The sequence below is a fragment of the Bos grunniens genome, chromosome 16 (assembly GCF_055505025.1).
Source record: "Bos grunniens cultivar Pamir isolate PY7600 chromosome 16, Bosgru_T2T1.0, whole genome shotgun sequence".
NCBI classification, from domain to species: Eukaryota; Metazoa; Chordata; class Mammalia; order Artiodactyla; family Bovidae; genus Bos; species Bos grunniens.
The window spans coordinates 7,720,667-7,741,591 of NC_141180.1; the positions used below are offsets into that span (position 1 = coordinate 7,720,667).

The following is a 20,925-nucleotide window of genomic DNA, read 5'->3' on the forward strand; positions in this document are numbered from 1 at the left end:
AAAGAGGCTGGAGTTTTCAATGCCAAGTTAAAAAGTCCAGAGTTGGTTTAACACAAAAAGACCATTGAAGCTTTTAGAGATAATAACAATAGTATATGTTCTCATAAATTTGAGTGCTTGGGAAATAAGTTTTTCTAAATTTTGTTTTAAAATTTTTTTAATACTCGTCAGTGGACTAAATAATATGGTGACTGCCTCTTTTATAGACTCATTTCTTTTTAAGACTGTTCCCACATAATTTACAGGGAAACTGTTAATATACTCTTAAATAAATTTTAATATACTTTTGCATAAATTGAACAACTCATTAAACTTTGCAGTTTATTTTTCTCACAAACTGAACTGTTGTGAACTATGAAAATTTACAACTAAAATTCAAATAAGGCAGCAATCTTAACACAATGTATAGGGGTTTCCTTCTTATTTGTAACTTGAAGAAGAATAAATGCTTACAGCTGTGACTTTTTTTCCCTCCAGTATCTCCAGAGGCAGTTGGATTTTTGTCTGCTGTTGGGGTGTTTATTATCTTGATGCTGCTCCTTTTTCTCTATATTAATAAGAAGTTCTGTTTTGAAAATGTTGGCGGGTTTCCAGATCTTGGTTCAGGATACAGTGCAAGGAAGAATTCACAAGATAAAATTTGTAAGTATCATATCGCTGCTTCTCTTGTTTAGTCCTTCTATCTACTGTTTATTACTTTACTTTAAAAATACGATATACATTAAAAAGCTTGATTCTGACATACAGTAAACTAACCTTTAGACATTATTCTGTGAGAGTAAAAGATCTATTACATAAATTATGTTCAGCTATCTTTTTATTGCCCATGAATTGCTACTATATTGCATAAAAATGAATTGTATATCATCATAGAATGACATTTTTATATACTTTAAGAAGAAGGACATATCTTATTACTTTCTATGTTTAAATCCATTGTCCAAATAGTTTTCTAGAGAGCTTTTTTCCCATGTCCCTAGAAAGCTTTTGAGAGTATTCATCCTTTAATCTGCTGTTGAATTCTCAGCAATGGATAATTATGTTGTTTAGAGAAGGTGGTTTTCTCTAGTAATTTAGTATGTAAAATCTGATTATGAAACTTAGTGTTCCTCTTTCCTCCTTGGCAACACAGATATATTGCTTAGTGTTTCCAGATAATAGGAAAGATGAGGGCTGTGATATTGTTCTTTTTCTTATGAAAAACTTCTCTTTTTTTAAAGTTATTATAGAGTTCTTTATTTGCTGTTTCCAAAGACTGGCTTATGTAAATAATAACAAAAAGAAGTTGAAAATTGTAAAAGTGAGACATTAATTTAGAATTTTAAGGAAAAATACAAGAGAAGCCTTACATTTCTTGTCCATGTACAAATGTTGAAGAGATGCTTTTGTCTTGTATCTGGTAACTTAAAAAGTGATAGCCTCATTGTTTATAAAAATCTTATTGTTGAATTACATCATGCAGATTTTACATTAAGGAAACTGTAGTATTTTATGTGGTTTGGTTTGATTAATGTTTCTCATACTTCACCTGTTTTTTTCTGTTTTCCATCATTTGCATAGAATAAACTGGTTAAAGAAACCTCTTTTAGTAGCCTCCAGTAATTCTCCGTTTTGGCATTTCTAGTTTTTCTTTGGTCTTATCCCTTCACACTCTTAAAAATTATTGAGGACCCCAAAGAGTTTTTGTTTATGTGAGTTATAGCTCAATGATATGTAAATTAGAAGTTAAAACCTAAGAAAAATTTAAAATACTTTTTCAATTTATTTTTAAAAACCCAACAGTAAGTCTATTACTTGTTAATCTAAAATGTATTAATTTTTAAAACTGTATATTTTCTAAAACCAAAAAATACATTTGATGAGAAGAGTGGCATTGTTTTACATTGCAAATCTCTCTAATGACTGGCACAGAAGAAACAACTGGATTCTCATATCTTCTCCTGCATTCAATCTGTTCCGTGGCCTCGGGAAAACCCAGGAGCTCATTTGAGTGAATGAAAGTGAAAAGTTAACTATCCTCTTACTCTCATTGTAGAAAGAGTTTTGACCTTGAGGATCTATTGGAAAGGTTGGGGGACCTTATTAATTTTTCTGAGGCTGTTTCTTTACTCACTTATTAAATAAGAATAATAATATTTACCTTCTAGAGTTATTTTAAGATCAAATAAGAAAAAAATTTGTAAATCACAATTCCTTACATGTAATAGCCACTCAGCAAATGTTCTCTCTCTGCTCGTCCCTATTCTAACTTCTGCAAAATTGTTTAGATATATAAACAAATACATATTTGGGGTAATATATGTATTGGGGGAATCCTTAATACATTTTTTATTTTGAAATGGTATTGGTACTTTGTTCTTTGTTAATAATATAGGGCAGTTCCCATACATAGACTATTAATAAGTTAACTAAAAAGTACATAATAAAAATCCTTTTTATACTTCTTCTTGCAGGTATAGAATAAAAACCCAATAGTATTTGAGGGAAAAATACTGTCTTGCTGCTGTCATGCCAGCTGTGGAGTGGGAAAAAATCTGGTTACGTTTAAACCAAGTGGTTTGATTTTTTTTGAAGCATCTTTTACTTCAACATATTTCTTCCATTACATAAGCATTTACAGAAAGATTAAAAGGCATAATGTGAAATACTGATATTGAGCTAATGAATAGCACCATTTAAGTAAATGTTAAATTGAAATTCCAGAGTGCTTAATATTTTGAGAAGAGAAAATTCCATGATTGTAGCTTTTAGGAACAAGGAATTAGAAAATGGCATTTTTCAAAAGTTTTCAGCAGAATCTGCCTTCAGTATCCTCTCTGGTGGACACGATCAGTAATGCTGTGGAAGATTTGACCACTGCTGTAGGAGAAGTCAGCTATGCGTTCACTGACTCAGTTGCTGAACAGGTAACAAGCATGATAAATGGCTTTCGCCCAGAAGAGGAAAGCTCTGCAGCCCCAGAAGCTGCAGATACTTCTAAACAAGAAAGCACCACAATATCAGAAGTCTCCCAAAACACTAATTGTCAGAAAGCACCATTCAATTTAGAGAACCAAGCAGATCGAATAAATAGCTATAATACTTCAGTTTCACAAAAGCAAGACCAAAGAATGAGTGAAGGAGGAGGAGTTAAACATATTAATAATAGGCAGCAGATGCCATCACAATATCAAGAAACAGATAATGCTTTGAAAGGTGATTCTTCTTTGAAAGGCCATGTGAGTGATGGTAGGGTATCAGTTAGCAGGCAGAATGCAAGTGCTGGGTCTCCCTGGCAAGAACTTCAAAGTACCGACAGGTGTAGAAAAAATGGATTAGAAATTTCCAGTGATGGTAAACATGACTTAAAGGAGGTAAGATATCAAGAAATGAAAGAAAATTACTTAAAGAAAGCTGAAACTCATATTAAAAGTAAAGGATACAAAGGGCATAACTATTCAGGAAATGAATGTTCTCCAAAAGATATTCTGGAAAGCAGTAGACATATGATACAGAAATCCATTAAGAAGGAAGACTTGTATCCAGCAGCATCAACTGATTCTAAAGAGCAGTGTCAAGGAAAAATCAAAGAGCAAATAAATCCAACAAAATACTACAAAGGGAAAGCAGATATAAAAACAAAGAAAAATGAAGCCATTTCTGCCAAAAAAGAAACAGCAAAGAGTAAAGATGAAAAATATTTTAAGATAATACCAGAAAAAGGTGAGGTCTCCTAATGTGAGTTTGAGTGATAAAATGTTCTTTTAATTTTTTCACATTAGGAAAAATATCATCCAACTTCTTTAATTGTTCTCTGTACATCTGTTTTGCTAAGGCTTTCTTGAGTCCTCTTACTGAGAGGCATTTTTAAAGTCATGCAGTTTTTTCTTACAGTCCTTTCAAAAGCATGTTCGTTGTATTCCTCTGATTTAAGTATTGCCCCTGGTCCCTGCATTATTTGGACAGTTTTAAGGACCTTCATTTTACTTGCTGCTGGCTGCTGCTAAGTCACTTCAGTCATGTCCGACTCTGTGTGACCCCATAGATGGCAGCCCACCAGGCTCCCCCGTCCCCAGGATTCTCCAGGCAAGAACACTGGAGTGGGTTGCCATTTCCTTCTCCAGTGCATGAAAGTGAAAAGTGAAAGTGAAGTCACTCAGTCGTGTCCGACCCTCAGCGACCCCGTGGACTGCAGCCTACCAGGCTCTTCCGTCCATGGGATTTTCCAAGCAAGAGTACTGGAGTAGGGTGCCATTGCCTTCTCATTTTACTTAATGCCCATTTATTGTACAACCCAGAACTCTATGGTTTTCTTAAGTACTGTGCATACTTTAATTGGAGTTTATTTGGTGTGCTATAGTTGAATTTAAAAATTTTGTGTTTTTGTAACCTACCCTTAACCCTTTATACATTGTTGCTCTTCACATCTTTCCTGGTAAGAATCTACTAAATGTTTTATGTTTTCCTTGAGAGCAATGGATTTTTATTTTATTGAAATACATGCTTCAGAATGTCTTTTCATTTAGCCATACTTTGAGAGTTTTGTGTGACTTCTGTGTTTCCAATGCATATACATGAACAATCTATTTTTATTCATAAGTTCTCTATGTACAATTAAGATTCCAACTAAGCAGTCACAGTTTTCATCCACAGTATTTGTGACAGTTTTCAAAACAATTTGCTGACAGTTACTTGGTTTCCTTCATGTTGCCAGTTATCACTCCTGGTTATCCCTTGAAGTGAAGTGCAAGTGGCTCAGTCATGTCCAACTCTGCGACCCCATGGACTGTAGCCCCCCAGGCTCCTCTGTCCTTGGGATTCTCCAGGTCAGAATACTGGAGTGGGTATCCGTTCCCTTCTCCAGGGGATCTTCTCAATCAGAGATTGAACCCAGGTCTCCCACATTGCAGGCAGATTATTTACCATCTGAGCCGTGATTATGCCTTAGTCATTCTCATTTACTGTTGATCTGATCACAACACCAGAAGTACACTGGCTTTTATTTATAAAAGATACATATGGAATTTTTGTGTATGTTTACATTCTCATAACATAACAAAAAACTGAGTAGCACTAGAAATGCAGAAGACTGTTTCAATTCTGCTACATGACTTTATGTGTAATAGGAATCTGCTATTTATCAGTTGTCTGAATGATTTTTAAATGATATAATAGAGGCTGATCCAAGATGGATGAGCCAATTAAAAAGGAATGTAAATTTTTGGAAATATATCTGTTTTGAAGTTTATTCTCCTAGCAGTTGTTTGAAATGTCAGATTCAGTGAGGTTTTTTTTTTTTTTTTTTGGTAGCCTTGATTTAATTTTGGTAGCCTTATTACCTGAAGTAATAAAAATTAAAAGAAATAAAATTAAGTGAAATAGTTTACATATTATCTTATTCATAAAATAACAGAATGGATGCTATTAATACTTCACAAGTAGTAGTGCAGAATTTAAAATTTTAATTTGTTTTAATTAAGAAGCATGCTACTACCTAAAGGAATCACATATCTCTTAAGTATTCTAGAATTTAATGAGTACTAAACTGAAAATCCCATGGACAGAGGAGCTTGGTGGGCTACAGTCCATAGGGTTGCGAGTGTCAGACACGACTTAGTAACTGAACTACCACCTCCAAACTGAAACATATTATGATTTAAAAATCATTTTGAAAATCATTCGACCCATATGGATTGTCCCTTCATATAGCTGAACTGTAATATTGCTAGTATTAATACCTGAGTCCTAGGTTCTGACAGAGCTTATAAGATATAATAAGAGGAAGAAGGGTTTCCTTCTCCATTTCCAAATGCAGGGCTACTTTAGGTAATATAGCAGGTAAATTTCTTGCTGCCCTCCTCAGAGCTCTCCTGCTGCCTTGGAATCCACACAGTGCTAAAACCTGGGAGTCAGACTGCCCAGATTTAGACTAGATCTGCCATCATCTCAGTCCTGTCTAATAGAACTTTCCGCAGTGATGGAAGAGTTCTACGTATCTGTATTGCTCCATACCTAACCACTGTCCACACATAGCTCTTGAGCACTTGGAATGTGGCTAGTAGCACTGGAGAACTAGACTTTAGATTTTATTATTTCTACTTAATTTAAATAACTGCATGTGGCTGGCGACTAAGTATGACAGTGCAGAATATAACATTGGTTATGGCTTTACCCTTTGATAGTTTTATTTTACTGAATTAAAAAGTGGGACTTGGACTAGTGACATTGAAGCTACCATGTTTCTAACTCTGAATATTGAATTTCTATCCCATATCTTGTTCTCGTTCTTTGTCTCTCCACTTGAATTTTAAACTTTGATTCCTGTAGTGCAGATGATTTAGCTGAGTGTAATGAGAGAAATGTCTAGACTGAACTAATAACTTCTGACTGCTGTGGTCTCTTCATCCTTCTGGAGTTGTTTTAGAATTCTGAGAAGGTTACATCTTGTCTAAATGAATCTCAACATGATGCAGTTTCAAAATCTTTACCTTTTAAGTAAATGATACCCACTCCAGTACTCTTGCCTGGAAAATCCCATGGATGGAGGACCCTGGTAGGATGCAGTCCATGGGGTCGCTAAGAGTCAGGCACGACTGAGCGAGTTCGCTTTCACTTTTCACTTTAACGCATTGGAGAAGGAAATGGCAACCCACTCCAGTGTTCTTGCCTGGAGAATCCCAGAGACGGGGAGCCTGGTGGCTGCCGTCTATGGGGTTGCACAGAGTCGGACACGACTGAAGCGACTTAGCAGCAGCAGCAGCAGCAGCAGCAGCAGTGCTTTTTAAAAGAATATAAAATTAATTTACCAGTTTACCTTCTGGAAATGTAATTTGAAATTTGGGTACATGTAAGTAAGGTTTTCCTAGGAAGTCTGCCTTTCACAGATGATGTGTTAAGTTTGGTATATATGCTTCCAGATATTTTTGTATGTATCTATAAACTTATACTGCATGGATGTGTGTATACATTGCACGTAGATGTGTGTATGTGTGTTAATCTGTTTTTTTAAATGAGACTATAACATCTACTTTATTTCTCTTAACATTATATGGTAGGCATTCTTTCCCTGTGAGCACTCATAAGTTCCTCATTTTTAATGACTGCATAGTGTACCATTGCACAGATGTATCATAATTTACTTAACCAAGGCCCAGCGTTGGACATTCAGCTTGCATTTTTGTTTTCTTTGGCTGTTAAACACAATTCAGTAAATTGTCTCAAATACATATCACTGCCCATCTGTTAATTATTTTTTTAGGCTGAATTCTTAGAAATGGAATTGGTTAATTCTTATAAATGAATCAAAGACTATATACACTGGAAACTTTGATATGTATTGCCAGGTTGCTATCTAGAAGAGTTGTATCATTTGTATTTCAATCAATAGTGTATGTCTGTCTGTCTCTTTGTTCTGCTTCTAGCGCTAAGCAGTATCAGCTATGAAAATTTTGGCTAAGATGATGACCAAAAATGTCTCTTGTAACATGAATAATTTCAGTCAGATCCATATGTATTGGCAATACTTAAACTTCTTTGTGTGCTACTAATGCTTTAAAAAAATTGTGTAAGATGGCAAGCCCTATTATTCTGTTTATCTGTATCATGGTTGGAAAATCCCTGTGACTAACATTATTTATATAATTCAAATATGCAAGTCAGTTTTTTCTCGTAAAACATAAAAACCCAAAGCTTGGGCTTCTTAAATGAAAAATATTTTTCTAAAGCTGAAAATTCAGATTGTGTGTGTGTATATTTGTGTGTATATGAATATATATGACACATATATAAGTGTATAACATATATATGACTGTAGCAAATTTGCCATTACTTTATAGCATTGAATTTTGATCTGCCGTCCTTGTCATTCCAAATAGATAATTCCTACCTGGACAAAGATGAGCCTGGTTCATCGTCTGAAAGTGAAGATGAAGCACTGGGTAAATACCACGAGGCCTTATCCAGAACACACAACTCCAGACTACCACTGGTGGAGTCTAGACAAAAGAGCTATACGTGGGAAACGAGACAGAAATACAGTCCTCTTTCTGCAGAGTATGACGGATACAGTAGTGAAGCATCAGTAGATGAAGGTAAGATAGGCTAATTATTCAATTTTTTAGCTGATATGCTGTAGGACTTAGTTATTTGTTTCTACAACTCTAGGCACCTGTGGTTGCACACTAAATAAGAGATCGCGTGAATAGTCACATTTCTGGGACTGTAATGTATTCAAATTCAAATCTTTGAGCTCAAGCCGAAACCAAAACACACCAAACCCAAACACCAATAATTGAAATACAGTGGTAATTCTAGTGCTCTTTTCACAATGAACATATGCCTAGCAGTCATGAAATGGGAAATGGGAATCTGCTCTTGTCTCAGATGGAATCATTTCCTAAATACCTGTTATAGGAACTGATATCTCTCAGTGTTGACTATGACTGCAGTGTGTAAATGAATGTGTTTTCATTCAGTATGGCCCCTAGCGTGAGCCAAACACTTCATGCAGCACTTAGCAGAAGAAATGATGATCTGTTCCATGTAGAGGGAAAACTGAGATACATTTATGGAGTACCTGTACTGTACTGTACTAGGTTTTTAGGGGAATTTAAGGAGTTTTCAGGAATTATTTTGTCTCTAATTGATTTTTGCCTCACATGCGGACACTGACATTTGAACTCAACCTACATAGAAGATACAAGTCCACTCTCACACATTTTTATATCTTTCTAAAAGAGAAATAAAAAAGCTTTGCTATTGCTTACAGCATTTTTCCTTCCACATTTAAGTAAGTTGTTCATGTACTTGATACAGTGTGTGTTTACTCCTAGTGATTATTATATAAATGTCCAGATATGCAGAAAAGAGCAATGTATTTTAAATAGCACTTTTATTAGTGCATCAGACGCAAACTAACCTTAATTTTATAGCTGTGGCTTGTGTTTTGGGACCTGTTACTCTTGATGACTTATCCTGGCACATACAGTTGTCAAAAGAGCTAAATCATTTACTTTTGTATTTGGCTTAATGCTAACTAAAGATTGGTATATATACCTCCCTTTTATCTCTGCTAGTACATAGGTACAGTAAGAAAATAAATATAGAAAGCTCATTATGAGGTGTTCGGGAAGAAATAAAAAATATTAGACATGGACTCTACCCTCAAAAATACCTTACTTAACACTAGAGAAAATAAGATATGTGTTTACAGTGATAACTAAATAATGCAAAAATGACAAAGCCAGTCCCCAACTTACGTAAACCCTGGCTCATGAATAGTAGAACAGAAAGAGAAGGGGTCTTAAAGCCTGATCCTTGCGCGCATTCTGACCCTGTGACTCACCAGGCTGTGAGCCCTTGAGCAGTGTAGCTAATGGTTTGTAGGCTTGTTTCATTGTCTCTCAGTGTGAATAATAACTTGCTGATAGGGTTGTCATGGACCTTAAATGCCATGTGTGGTGTTCTTAGCATAGTGTCTGATGCCTGACTGGTAAGTGATCAGTAAATGGTGGTCATAGTTGTGGTTGGTGAAACAGTGATGGTGATGAGAGTGAGTAGCCACAAGCAAGCTATGAGTGTGTAATATGTGACTCTAGACGTTTTCTTTTTTGCAGCTTCAGTTCCAGGCTTTTTTCCTCTACTCATCCTTCTTACCCTACACTTCTGTGCTGGTTTGATTGCTTCTTCCCACTAGTCCTGTTACTCTCCCGTGGCTCAGCAGTTTGGGGAAAGCGGTAAAGAGAGAAGCATAACCTCAGTGGCCCTTCTGTTCCTGCCCTTCCCTCTGGAATCACCTCTCATTTCACGTCACCTGTGTATTTAGGACTTGTACCTTTCTACCATTTCTACCCTAAATCATTTGGTAAAACATCCAGGATAGCATGATTTTAGGCATTCTGAAATGAGATTTACTTACTTCATAAGCATTTGGTGAAAGCTTTTTATGTGCCATACTAGATCCTGTGGATGTAAATAAAAACATTTTATAAAAAATTATATAAAAGATTAATCAAAGCAAGCTTGTTTTAAAGAGCCCCCAGACTGGCGGAGGATGACCTGTGAGTACATGTGTAATGCTGTGTGGTAAGAGGTCTGTTAATACAAGAATAGCATTGTGCAGAAATACAGAAGAGGTGACTGAGACTTTGGGAGGTGGGGCTGGAGGATCTGCACAGAGTGGGTGAGCTAGACTTGAGGGGGACTGCTCAATCACACAGAATAGTGATTGTAGAAAAGCAGAAGACACTGTGTTTCCAAGTCTTTAACCTAGGATCTGTGCTTGGAGAAGGTGCAGTAATGGGGCTGAATGCCACACTCAGGACTTTGGATGTTGTCTTCCAGGAAATACAGAGCCCTAGAAAGTTTTTACACTGGCTAGTGTGGCACTTTTAGGCTAGTGTTTAAATACTGTAACAGAAGATGAATTGGAGATAGGAACTGCTGAAGACAGAAGGACAGATTAGATAAACAGCCATGAGATCCTCATTAGCAATGTTAATTGAGGGACTTCTCAAGAAGAAACTGAGGGACTTCTCAGTATATCCTGGTGAATGGCTGTATGTTATGTGTAAGGAAAGACTGTTTAATTAGTTTAGAAAGCATAAGAGAAGTAAGTTTGTGGGAGGAGATAGTTTGGTTTCAATCATGCTGTATTTCAGGGGTCTATGGAATATCCAGGTGGAGATGGATATCCTTATTGTTAAAATGCTGGCACTGGGGTTTAGGATGGAGAGATGACCGAGTGATAATGTAAGATAGCGATCGACTAAGAAGATAGTTTTTTGTATCATAGATTATTGCTAATTGAAAAATCAGAGATTGCTGTGAGTCCAAAGAAGACTCAGTGGAGTAAAGGGAAGAACAGGAGGACTTGATTAGAGAGGGACATTTCAGAGGTCTGGATTTTAGAGAACAGCAATTTCAAGTGATAGTAAGTTCTGAACATGCCCACAGGCTAAAGATGCAGAAATACACATAAAATGCTAAAAGGTTTTAAGGAAGGGAGCGAAATACTGTCCACTGGGGAAGGTGTGAGAGAGCTTCTGTGAAAATGGTGTTAGGGTTCAGCTTTGAAAAATGGGTAGAAAGTTGGTGAAAAGAATAAGTAGAAGTATCTTAGAAGGAAGTTCATAAATGCCACAGTACAAAGTAGTGAAATCTAGGGACTATTTCAGAAACAGAGAAAAGGCTCCTCTTAACTCTAACATAGGTGCGTGTATGTGTTTATATATATATGTTTATATATGTGTAAAATAAAGTGGAAAGACAGATAAAGTCTAAATCCTGGAGTGGCTTTCTGAGAAGTTTGGATTTCAGTGGTTAGCCAGCAAGAACTCATTGAAAGTTTTTCACCAAGGAACCACGACCAGGGATGTCCAGGTTCGATGCATGATACTGGATGCTTGGGGCTGGTGCACTGGGACGACCCAGAGGGAGGGTATGGGGAGGGAGGAGGGAGGAGGGTTCAGGATGGGGAACACAGGTATACCTGTGGCGGATTCATTTCGATAGTTGGCAAAACTAATACAATATTGTAAAGTTTAAAAAAAAAAAAAAAGAGTAGTTTACAACTGGAAGACTATAGGAAAAAGTCACCAATTAAGGAGGTCTTTGGAGTCATCTGTGTGGGAAATGGTAAAAATCTGAATTATAATAATGGCAGTAGGAGTATAAGAGGATGGAAGAGATCTTATAGAGGCACCGTTTACTGGATTTAGAAACTAAATGCATTGGAACTTTAGAATGAAGGAAGAAGTGTCAAAAATGATTCTAGTTTCCAGCAAGTGGGACTAGGAAAATGCTGAGGTCACTAATACAAATAAGAAATCCAGAGAGGGATGTTTCTTACTTGGAAGATGGGGGAAGGGTGGGAGATAAAAGTGGGTTCATGTATATGGTAAGGCAGAATATTTAAGCAGTTGGAAATGGTTGTGGATCTTAAAATCATGAATGCGTTTGGGAGAAGGTTTGCCAGATCATATATACTTAGCAAATAGAAGCCAAGGGAAGTAATTAAATTGATGAGAGAGAATGTATGGAGAGAAAAGGAAGTCATTTCCTTTCATTAACAGAATTAAAGGTGTCACTTAAACAGAGAAGAGTAAGTAACCAATAAAATGGAGAATCAGTAGAACGTTGTATTTCATCAGCCACAGGAGAGTTTTGAATGCCACACTGCCCAGAGACTGGGGATGAGAGTTCAGACTAGCTCCTTTGTCCATTAGAAGTTGATCAGTAACTCTCAGTGTACATTTGAGAAGTATAGACTCCTAAGTGAGATTAAAGGTGGTTAGGAAATAGTAAGTGGAAGAGTGTTCATTTGCTACCTGCATTTTCATCTTACTTTTTCTCCCTTTATCAAGAAAAAGAGGTAGTTGTAGGGCAACCCCAGAACAGTAACCTCCTCTGGTATGTATTCATAATGGGGGGGCAGTGCTTCTGATACCCATTTGGGTTTCTACCAGGTGGTTGTACCTCTACATAGCTGACTCAGGAGAAACACTGCTCACTTCACCCAATCACCTAAGGGGACCAGTGAGTACCGTTCTCTGGTAGGATTTGTTCATTTTCCTGGGATACAAGTAAAGAGATCAGCTGAATAGGTTATGCTTTCGTTACTGATCTGACCCTTTATCTGCATACTATTCTGCATGTTTATAAAGATTGGACTTGACTGCTGTGGGTTGAGGTGACTAAAGGGAATTACAAAGTAGAAGGGAAGATATTTTTTAATGTGCATTTTTACATGACATACTGTTACCTCATTAGGGCTGGTAAAGAACCATCACCCCATTTCTCAACTCTGAATAATTCCAGTAGAGAAGCTATGAAATAGCCAATACTGGAAGTATCTGTAAGAGTAGAGTGGTGATCCTGGTCTATCATAAACTGCTTAAGTTTGTACAATTTTACTTTTTGTGTTAATGGTGTGTGCTCCTTCTCTCCCCTGCTCCCCACCTTTTAGTCCTTCACTTCCAATTCTGTGGAATATTTTAGGAAAAATGGACTTTTAAAGAAGAAAAAAAAAAAAGACTGAATTTCTTTGCTTTATTTGCATATACAGACTGGAATTTTTTTTTTTTTAAACAGTCTCCCCAAAGGAATGTGTCTTGCTTCTTACTGACATTTGGTATGTTTCATTCATTGGACTATTTTTTACTTACTTTCTATGTATTTCAAAAGCCTGTGAGAATTACAGGATTTGATAAACATTTTGAAGACCGGAGAAACCCAAATTGTTTTCCTCTTTGAGAGTCATGACTATCTTCTGGTGTGGAGAAATTGCCATTGGAAAAATTGACAATTTTGATTCTCGTTGATATGGTTAAAAACTGAATAAAAGGTGTTCAAGTTTTCTTTTAAAACATGATCACAAACCAGTTCTAAAATCTACTGTTTTTGACATTGGAATTTAAATTGTGAGATAGGTTTAAATGTCTAGAATGCAACTGATAAGCTTTTCTTGAACTGTTAGTTTTTTTTTGAAGTAGAGTTTTTTTCATGTTTAATTTGTATTTGTAAAAAAAGAAAAAAGAACAAAAAAATTTCCAAATCTAAGTAATACAAAACCAGAGCAAAACTGTTGTGCCTTCTGTTTATCTTTGATTCCAGTCTTGGCAATTGTTTAAAGAAAAAAAAAAAAAAAAAACCCCTACCAGGGAGGGCCTAGTAGGGATTAGGAGAGACAGGGCAGGACTTTCTGACAGGCAGGGAGAACCTCCATTCACTGAGCTCCTCCTGTGTGCCTGACACTGTTAGTTTCTCTACCCCTTGTCATATTTAATCTTCATCGCAACACATTGTGATAGATAGGATTATTTCCATTTTACAGAAGTGAGAGGAGATTTTGGGTCAAATAAGTAACTTTTAACCTAAGGTCACACAGTAAGTTAGAAAGACGACATTTGTCAAGTTCACGACAAAACGAATGATGCTTTAGCTTCTGTTAGGTTATCACTGCTGCTTTAGTGTCCTCCCGAAGTCTCTTTTGTTTATAATTAATCTCTTCAGTCGGGTCCTTTAGAGAAGTTGCTGTGTTATAAATCTGAAATACAGATACTATAGAAAGAGTAAGAAAATACGACAGCCTGTATTTGTTGATCATATTTTCTCCTCTAGGTGGCCATGTTCACCTTCCATTTTTTGGAATACAAAAGGGGATAATAGCTCTAAGAACTTTTTTTGGAAAAAATGAACATTAAAATAATTTATCAGATTTCCTTTGTTCACAATTTTATTTTACTGTGTTCTTAAAATTAAGATTTTCTGATAATCCTCTTAATTTAAAAAGGTTTAAGAGTTAAATAGTAGGTTGTGATACCTTGTTTAAGTTGGTAAGATAGCACAACCTTTGAAATTCTATTCATGCTATTTAGTACTTTCCATTTTTATATAACAGAAGCCTTATTAGATTTTATATAAAGAAAAAGCAGTATAAAATTATTAGAATGTCTTTTTGTTACTATTGCTTTTTATTCTTCATTTACCATAGAGATTATCAAGCTACATTTACATATTGTGGCATAGCTGTATTAAAAATCATATAATTTTTTTGTGTGTGAGTTAATTTTAAATGATATTTAAAAATAAAATAATTTCCAGCATCACTTATGTCTTAGGGTACATGTAAGCCATACACACACACACACACACACACACACACACACACACACACACACACACACACACACACACACTTGCCACTCTCTTATGGCTGCTTCACAAGCTCCCTGCTGTTGACTTTGATGTTTTCTTAAGACTGTTGTTGTTTAGTTGCTAAGTCATGTCTGACTCTTTTCTGACCCCGTGGACCGTAGCCCAACAGGCTCCTCTGTCCATGGGATTTCCAGGCAAGAATACTAGAGTGGGCTGCATTTTCCTTCTGTGCGGGATCTTCCCCACCCAGGGATCAAACCTGCATCTCCTGCACTGCAGGCAGATTTTTATCGCTGAGCCACCGGGGAGGCTCACTCTTAAGATTAGGATCATTACAGCACATTTCTTTATTCCCTTTATTTAAATGTTACTTTTAAAATAATTTAGTACGTAAGAGTAATAAATTTTTTGTTTATGTTTTCTTTAAGTGCATTTTAAGTTCTTTATAAAGATTGTTCTACTGATTTTCACAATTTCTGTGTGAAGAGGGTAAGTACAAAAAAATTTTGTCTGTATTTTTCACATGCTTTTGACACAAACATTTTTAGTGTTTTAACATGGTAAAAGTGATATATATTACATGGTTTATTTAAATTTTTGTTAAATATTTTCCTTGACTTCAGGTTTTTATTCATGAAAATTTATCCTCTAAAGAATTCTTTATTGTGTATATGTGTGTATGTATGCATGTATCTGTACTCTGAATAAGACCAATTTGAGGAGAAGTTGATCTTGAAGACTTTTCCTACATTTTTGTGTTTTGGAGATCTTTTTTATATGATGAGGTCAATTGTTACCAGGAGTGAAGAATTCTTTTATTACGCTACTTTTGCAAACCGCATCTCACCTTTGAGATGAGATGTCTTTGTGCAACTTAGTTAAAGGCATGGCTTGCCGGGTGGATAAATTAGAAAACAGCACTGCCTTTGAGCAGACAATACACCAAAAGAATATAGTTCAGTGAAGCAGATACCACCTGTGTTAGAAGAAAAAGGCATTCCTTCCTTCGGGTGTAAGATACAGCAGACCAAAGTCACGTTGTGCTTAAGCAAACCCATGTCGCCCAGGTACTCTTTTGCAGTGTACAGACCACACAGCCATACACAGTGGTCCTAAACACCTGTTTTTATACACTTCCGATCTTAAAATAAGTTGGTAGGATTGCTGTGTTGAATGGATGTAGATCTATATAGATCCTTCATAGTTTTATTTTTTGTCCGAGATACTTGTCTAGTAGTGGAATGATGGAAATTAAAACATAGACATTAAAGATACCCTTAATTGATTGATTACAAAACTGACACCCAGACACGTGCAACTTTACTAAGATCATACAGTTCGTGAGCTGCAAAACTGAGGTTCTAGGTGTTTGTAACCAGAGAATAGGTCAGTGTCTTTTAAAAGAACTACTCAGTCACGTGAGTTAATCAGAGAATAATTATAAATTGAATGCAGGCTCCGTCCATTGCTAGAGGCCGAGGCATATCTGGAAAGTGGAGGAATAATGCTAATGGCAATCTGGCAAGATTAAATTGGGACCTGACACTTTAATTTACAGTTTACAGTTTAATTTACAGGTTTACAGGCGTTAGCAATGCATATAGGAACTCAGTCTCACCTGCATTTAGGGAGCATTACATACAGTCACAAATGGATTGACAATAATGTTACTTCTAAGAGCAGTAGTGGGTGGTTTAAACTGACTAGAACATCTGTATTTTCTCTGAGTTTAAGCTTACCAACAAGGTACATCTCCTGGGAAACTAACCCTAATCAGGGAGGCAAGTCTATTTGTGAGGTAATCTCTTTAAGGAAATGGAAAATTTGAAGCTACTTCTGAAGACTAAGCCCAACATGGCTGTCAACTCTGGAGCCCAGGAGAAAAAACCCTCACTTGTTTTAGAGTATTAGTGGAAATTTGGAGGACAGCATGGTGGGAAGGCCATGTCATGAAGGAGCCCTCAAGCCTGAGGAATATTTATTAATGTGGCTACAGTGGAATATATGTTTATTTTCTTTCAGGCACTGCTAAAGTCTTTGTATAGAATTTAATTTATCTTCACATAAATCTTCTGGTTTTGTTACTTTTTATATATTTAATTAATTCTGAAAAAAAAAAAAAAAAACCCAGCATCTACAGAGGTACATTAATATGCCCAGTTTTCCACAGCTGTAAGTGCTGGAGCCCAAATCCAGGCTCAGCTGGTTCAGAGCACAGTTGCTTGACCACCATAATGTACTGTATCAGCTACTCTCCTACCTATACAAGAATGAAGGAACTTTTATCTTCTGAGATTGCTATCTTGTTGTTCTAAGAACATTTCGTGAAGACTTTGGACTCCTAGGCAAATGAAGAACCCTACAAGTGGGAAATACCTGGGGTTTGGCCTCAAACTCAGAAATGAAGCATATTATGCCTCCTGTATTTAGCCTTTCTGCAAGTTGCTTGTATGCAGACTTCGTATCCTTGGAACCTGGTACAGAAAGTTTGAGGAAATACTAGTGACTTGTTACTTTACCTGTTAGGCTTATTACAAAAAGGTCAGAGCTGGGTTGTTTTTTTTTTTGGAGATACTGTGAAACAATAGTCATGACAGACTATTGTGAAAACTCACTTAGATAAGGGGAAAGATTTTAGAAATTGGTTCCTGTGTGAAATATTTCAATTATCTAGCATACAGGAGTCTAGAACTAGTCTCCTGTCACCTCCAGACATGTTTGTATTAAGCATACCACGGCAAGAACGTAAGGGTCTATGCGGGTAGCGTGAAGTGTCACATCTTACGTATTGTTTTTTTTTAATGTTTGGCAGAAATCTTGACTGTAGACCTTTGCTTTAGAGTATATGATAGGAGATTTAGGAAGCCCTATCTAATATTGTAAGTCTTTGTAACAGTCTCAGCAGTAATAAAGGTATCACTACAACTGTGATACTTATAGTTCTTAAAACTGTGAGAAGGCAACTGCTATTAAACTAGGCATCTCTGATAGAATAATAAACTAGTCACCTAAAAAAGAGCTACACCTTTCCTTCTTCCTTCTGATGGACTGGTAGGAACTAAAACAATAAATACAAAGAAGTTAATGTCCTTCATTAATGTTCATACTACCCAGAATCAACAAGCATTAGTACTTCAGCGTTATTTTTTCCAGAAATTTTTATGGCTCTACTTTAAAACAATTTATATACTAACGTGAATATGTCTTGCTTTTAAAACTTCAGCTTGATTAAGGTGGAGAGACACTGGTGTTGTTGACTGCCAGCTCACGGTACTTCCTGTCTGGAACCATGCACTGCGTGGTGGGTAGGGGTGGGCACTGCTAGTACACGCACTGGCTCGGCACTGAAACGCGTGTGTTATCCCTGGGAGTGGACTCCATCTACTGTGTGAAGACAGCCCCGAGGGCCTGGGATGTGATCTTGGCTGAACCTTGGAGCCCAGTGTGAGTTCATAAGTAGCAAGGCATGGCCATCAGAAAATACCTCAAGACAAGCAGTAATGACAGTACAGCTTGGGATAGAGCAATAGCAGTTCTCAGAGGGAAGTTCATAGTGGTACAGGCCTTCCTCGATAAAAGAAGAAAAATCTCAAACCCCTAACATACCACCTAAAAGAATTAGAAAAATAAGAACACAAAGCCCCAATGTCAGCAGAAGGAAAGAAATAATAGAAGATTAGAGAAGAAATAAAATAGAGGTTTAAAAAACAGTAAAAAACATAAATAAAAGGAAGAGCTGCCTTTTTTAAAATATAAAAATGACAAGCCTCGACTTAGGCTCACCAAGAAGGAAAAAGAGAAGACCAAAAAAATAAGAAATGAAAGAGAAAAACTAACAGCCGATGCCACAGAAATACAAAAAGTCATATGAGCAGTTATATGCCAACTATTAATAACTGCTGCTGCTGCTGCTAAGTCGCTTCAGTCATGTCTGACTCTGTGCGACCCCATTGACGGCATCCCACTAGGCTCCTTTGTCCCTGGGATTCTCCAGGCAAGAATACTGGAGTGGGTGGCCATTTCCTTCTCCAATGCGTGAAAGTGAAGTCTCTCAGTTGTACCCGACTCTTAGCAACCCCATGGACTGCAGCCTACCAGGCTCCTCTGTCCATGGGATTTTCCAGGCAAGTGTACTGGAGTGGGTTACCATATCCTATTAATAACTAGACAACTTAAAAGAAAAGGACAAGTTTCTAGAAACATACAATCTACCAAGACTGAATCAAGAAGAAGCATAATTTCAACAGACCAATCACTATAAGTGATATAGAATCTGTGGTTTAAAAAAAAAACTTCCTGCAAACAAAGTCCAGGATCAGATGACTTCACTGTAGAATTCTATGAAACATACAAATGAGAACTTATACCTATGCTTCTCAAATTATTCTAAAAGACTGGAGAGAAGGGAACATTCCCAAATTCATTCTGTGAAGCCACCATCACCCTGATATCAAAACCAGACAGACAGAACAAAAAAGAAAATTATAGGTCATTATCTTTGATAAATATAGATGCAAAAAGTCTCAACAAAATATTGACAAGCCAAATCCAACAATACATAAAAAGAATCATACACCATGATCAAGTTGGATTCATTTGAGGGTTGCAGGGATGATTCAACATATGCAGAGAAATCAGTATGATATACCACATTAACAAAAGAAAAGACAAAAGCTATATGATCCTCATAGATGCACAAAAAGCATTTGATAAAATTCAACATCTATTCATGATAAAATCTCTCACCAAAATCAGTATAGAGGGAACACACCTCAACATGTTGAAAACCATTCACAGCAAATCCAATAGCCAAAATAATACTCAGTGGTGAAAAAGCCACAAGCCTTCTGCTGAATTCAGGAACAAGTCAAGATACCCACTCTCACCACTTCTATTCAACAAAATATTGGGAATCCTAACAGAAATCAGACAAGAAAAAGAAGTAAAAGGTATCCAAAATGGAAGGGAAGAGATAAACCTATCATTGTGTGCAGTTGAAATGATACTCCATATAGAGAACACTAGAGCTTCCCTGGTGGCTCAGAGGGTAAAGCATCTGCCTGTGATGTGGAAGACCCAGGTTCGATCCCTGGGTCCGGAAGATCCCCTGGAGAAGGAAATGGCAGCCCACTCCAGGATTCTTGCCTGGAGAATCCTATGGACAGAGGAGCCTAGTGGGCTACAGTCCATGGGGTTGCAAAGAGTCGGACACAACTTGAGTGACTACACTTAGCTATAGGCATCATTAAAAAAGTATTAGACCTAATGGATTCAGCAAGGTAACAGGGTACAAGATTAGTATATAGAAATCTGTTACATTTCTTTATACTACCAATGAAAACGGTAATGAAAAAAGAAAATGAAAAAAACAATTCTGTTTAAAATTATGTCACAAAAATACTTAGGATTAAACTTAACCAAGGAGATGAAAGATGTATATGTATACTGAAAACTATAAAACACTGATAAAGGAAACTGAAGGTGATTGAAAGGAATGGAAAGATACCCCATACTTTTAGATTGGAAGAATTAATTTTGTTAAAATGGTCATATTACCCAAAGCAATCTGCAGATTTAATGTGATCCCTATCAAAACACCCATAACATTTTTCACACAACTTGAAGAAATAATCTTAAAATTCATATGGAATCACAAATACCCAGAATTGCCAAAACAATCCTCAGGGGAAAAAAAAAAAAGCTAGAAGCATAACCCTCTCAGACTTCAGACAAGAGTACAAAGCTACAGTAATCAAAACAGCATGATTATTGGCACAAAAACAGATATACATCAATGGAACAAAACAGCCCAGAAATAAATCCACACACCTGAGGTCACTTAGTCTACAGCAAAGGAGACAAGAATATACAGTGGAGAAAAGACAGACTCTTCAGCAAGCGGTGTTGGGAAAGCTGGACAGCCACCTCTGAATCAATGAAATTAGGCCACTCCCTCACCATTTACAAAAATAAACTCAAAATTGTTTAAAGATTTAACTGTAAGACACCATACCATAAAACTAGAAGAGAACAGAGGGAAAACATTCTCTGACATAAATTGTAGCAGTATTTTTTTAGATCAGCCTCCCAAGGCAACAGAAATAAAAAGAAAAATAAATGAGACCCAATCAAACTTAAAAGCTTTTGCAAAACAAAGAAAATGAACAAAAAGACAAGCTATTGAATGGGAGAGAATGTTTTCTTGTTTTAAATTTTATTTTATTTTTAATTGGAGGATAGTTACTGTACAATATTGTGATGGTTTCTGCCATACATCAACATGTATCAGCC

General features: G+C 36.5%; 1 protein-coding gene across 4 annotated transcripts in view; it reads left to right on the forward strand.

The window, feature by feature from the left end:
* SYT14 (synaptotagmin 14) overlaps positions 1–20,925 on the forward strand; it is a 202,936-nt gene that overhangs the window by 58,631 nt on the left and 123,380 nt on the right. For 2 of the 4 annotated variants that reach the window (XM_086342296.1, XM_086342298.1), the window contains 2 exons: positions 478–642; positions 7,854–8,069. In XM_086342296.1, coding sequence (XP_086198422.1) covers positions 478–642; positions 7,854–8,069 — 381 coding nt within the window. Of the gene's footprint in view, positions 1–477; positions 643–2,453; positions 3,703–7,853; positions 8,070–9,593; positions 9,989–20,925 lie in introns of those variants that run through there. The other 2 variants (XM_086342297.1, XM_086342299.1) reach the window with 2 other exon arrangements.